At 40.6% G+C, this 3,688-nt stretch overlaps 1 protein-coding gene across 11 annotated transcripts in view; it reads right to left on the reverse strand.

The window, feature by feature from the left end:
• Nucleotides 1-3,688, reverse strand: part of LOC121585869 (cytoplasmic dynein 1 intermediate chain 1) — a 131,019-nt gene that overhangs the window by 119,646 nt on the left and 7,685 nt on the right. For 5 of the 11 annotated variants that reach the window (XM_041902163.1, XM_041902160.1, XM_041902161.1 and 2 more), the window contains exon 4: nt 2,641-2,788. In XM_041902163.1, the coding sequence (XP_041758097.1) occupies nt 2,641-2,788 (148 nt within the window). Of the gene's footprint in view, nt 1-319; nt 326-2,640; nt 2,789-3,688 lie in introns of all 11 variants that reach the window. The other 6 variants (XM_041902156.1, XM_041902158.1, XM_041902154.1 and 3 more) reach the window with 3 other exon arrangements.

The raw sequence follows: 3,688 nt of genomic DNA on the forward strand, positions 1-3,688 counted from the left end.
TTTGTGGCCAAGGATGCTCTCTGAAAAGTTAACCATTTAGAGAATTATCTTTCCCTACAAATGTGGATTGGAACTTAAAACAGCATAAAACTAAAGCAACATGAGAAGTTATGCATAAATTCCTTGAGTTTTGATATGCCAAGTCAAATCTATCTGTCTAAATATAATTCTCGTCACATCAAGCAGTTTAGAGATTAAATGTTCTCTTGTGAATTGTGCTTATGTCATGATATAAATGAGATAAATGACAGTAACATACTCTGTATCAAAACCTACAGCTACAAGACACAACAACACACTCACTAACATTGATCCTTACCTATACCTGCAGGTCCCATACAAAGAGACAAAGAGAGATATATAATTGGTCAGAGTAAGAGAGCTAGAAGCGCAGATAAACTGTATGCTCATAAAGTGTTTGGTCACTTTAATACAACCACCAGGTCATTAAAACTATCTTTAAGTATTTGACAATTAGTCAATCACTCAAAATTGTGCATGTCAGCAGTCAAGTTTTCAAGATAAAGCAGTTTCAGTAAAGCAAAAACCAGCCTTAATGCATCATATGATGCATTTTGCGTGTAGCATTCCTTAAAGCCAATGGGGCACTATAATACTACAGTAATACTACTGAATCTAAACAGTCAATGATTTTCTTTCAGAAAACATCCCTGATATGTTGGATGATAAGCGCCATACTCATTATATTATCATCTAGTCAATATTCCAGTTTCTCTTGCCCTGGCCCTAGTCTGGGTCAGTAACTCTAACTCAACCATATGCTATAATAAATTATTCAACAGGTGGGTCTAATCCTGAAGGCTGATTGGTTAAAACCGCATTCCAGCAGGTGTCTATTCCACAAGTTACCACCGGTTAAATCTATGACTTTGTCTCGGGCCTAACAACACCCGTGCCAATATACAGTGGGGAAAAAATGTATTTAGTCAGCCACCAATTGTGCAAGTTCTCCCACTTAAAAAGATGAGAGAGGCCTGTAATTTTCATCATAGGTACACGTCAACTATGACAGACAAATTGAGAATAATTTTTCCAGAAAATCACATTGTAGGATTTTTAATGAATTTATTTGCAAATTATGGTGGAAAATAAGTATTTGGTCACCTACAAACAAGCAAGATTTCTGGCTCTCACAGACCTGTAACTTCTTCTTTAAGAGGCTCCTCTGTCCTCCACTCGTTACCTGTATTAATGGCACCTGTTTGAACTTGTTATCAGTATAAAAGACACCTGTCCACAACCTCAAACAGTCACACTCCAAACTCCACTATGGCCAAGACCAAAGAGCTGTCAAAGGACACCAGAAACAAAATTGTAGACCTGCACCAGGCTGGGAAGACTGAATCTGCAATAGGTAAGCAGCTTGGTTTGAAGAAATCAACTGTGGGAGCAATTATTAGGAAATGGAAGACATACAAGACCACTGATAATCTCCCTCGATCTGGGGCTCCATACAAGATCTCACCCCGTGGGGTCAAAATGATCACAAGAACGGTGAGCAAAAATCCCAGAACCACACGGGGGGGACCTAGTGAATGACCTGCAGAGAGCTGGGACCAAAGTAACAAAGCCTACCATCAGTAACACACTACGCCGCCAGGGACTCAAATCATGCAGTGCCAGACGTGTCCCCCTGCTTAAGCCAGTACATGTCCAGGCCCGTCTGAAGTTTGCTAGAGTGCATTTGGATGATCCAGAAGAGGATTGGGAGAATGTCATATGGTCAGATGACTTTTTGGTAAAAACTCAACTCGTCGTGTTTGGAGGACAAAGAATGCTGAGTTGCATCCAAAGAACACCATACCTACTGTGAAGCATGGGAGTGGAAACATCATGCTTTGGGGCTGTTTTTCTGCAAAGGGACCAGGGACGACTGATCCGTGTAAAGGAAAGAATGAATGGGGCCATGTATCGTGAGATTTTGAGTGAAAACCTCCTTCCATCAGCAAGGGCATTGAAGATGAAACGTGGCTGGGTCTTTCAGCATGACAATGATCCCAAACACACCGCCCGGGCAACGAAGGAGTGGCTTCGAAGAAGCATTTCAAGGTCCTGGAGTGGCCTAGCCAGTCTCCAGATCTCAACCCCATAGAAAATCTTTGGAGGGAGTTGAAAGTCTGTGTTGCCCAGCAACAGCCCCAAAACATCACTGCTCTAGAGGAGATCTGCATGGAGGAATGGGCCAAAATACCAGCAACAGTGTGTGAAAACCTTGTGAAGACTTACAGAAAATGTTTGACCTGTGTCATTGCCAACAAAGTGTATATAACAAAGTATTGAGAAACTTTTGTTATTGACCAAATACTTATTTTCCACCATAATTTGCAAATAAATTCATAAAAAATCCTACAATGTGATTTTATGGATTTTTTTTTCTCATTTTGTCTGTCATAGTTGAAGTGTACCTATGATGAAAATTACAGGCCTCTCTCATCTTTTTAAGTGGGAGAACTTGCACAATTGGTGGCTGACTAAATACTTTTTTCCCCCACTGTATCCTCCAAACACCGGCTTCTCTGGCATTATCACTTAATTATACAACGGGTGGGTCTAATCCTGAATGCTGATTGGTTAAAAATGCAGTATAATAACAGTAATATAAACAAGATGGCTGCCTACCTGCCGGCTGCGGCCCCATCGGCTGAGTCCTGGCTTCCCGTCTCACTGGGAGTGCTGTGTCGGCTCACTGATTTGGATGGGGACATGGGGTTCGGGACTAAATAATGAAAATAACACGTTTCCAACATTAAAGGTTGCAGCGGATGGACTGGTCAACCCAAGCAATGCCAATGAGAGAGGATGCCGAAAGTAAAAAAATGGTTAAAAGCAAATGAGTGATGAAAAATAATGATAAAATAAAAAGACAAAGGGGACAGAAAGTCAAATGGATTGCACATTTACCATTCAAGTCAAACCAACCATGGCTTTCATTGGTCATTGGTAGGTTAATTAACAAAAGCCACTCTTGTACAATAACCAAAAAGTAATGTTGCAATAGGGTGTTGTTACAATATTGTACCACTAGAGAACATTGACAAATACATTTTTACATGTACAGTATTTGGGTAGTGAGATATGTTTTCAACTGTTGTCAAGCCCATCATTTCAATGTGAAATGTGGATGTTCTCCACATTTTACATTTTACATTTTAGTATTTTTAGCTCCACATGTATTTGCATACAACAACTCCACCTCAATATCATGGGTTTGAGGAAACACCTGGGCATAGATGAAGTACTAATATAACACTAAGCCACACGTGAGGAAATAAATACATTTAAAAAACATGGGAAAGATAAGATGAAATGGGATAGGTATGAAATGGTTAGAAATTAATTTGAGAGAATGTGCATAGCCTAGGAAGCCGCTAGTTGGCGCCAGACCGCCACTATCGTGTAGGCTTAATGTGCTCAGCCAGTAATACACTAATTTTCCCCGGCGACCGGTTTGTACATAAAACACCCTCAATTCAGGCTGCAAAGGCCTCGGTTTTCTCCATAACTAGCTTTAATAGCGTGCCGCCGGAATAAAACGGGAAAAAAAATATACATGTACTGTCTTAATATAAAACAATTTTCGGATTTTCAGCCAATCAGGTTGCAGAAGTCTGTTGTTTACCCCTGGCTGAACGTGGGGCGCATCGTCAGGAAGTAGCATTAGCCCCTC

This window comes from Coregonus clupeaformis, chromosome 17, assembly GCF_020615455.1.
Source record: "Coregonus clupeaformis isolate EN_2021a chromosome 17, ASM2061545v1, whole genome shotgun sequence".
NCBI classification, from domain to species: Eukaryota; Metazoa; Chordata; class Actinopteri; order Salmoniformes; family Salmonidae; genus Coregonus; species Coregonus clupeaformis.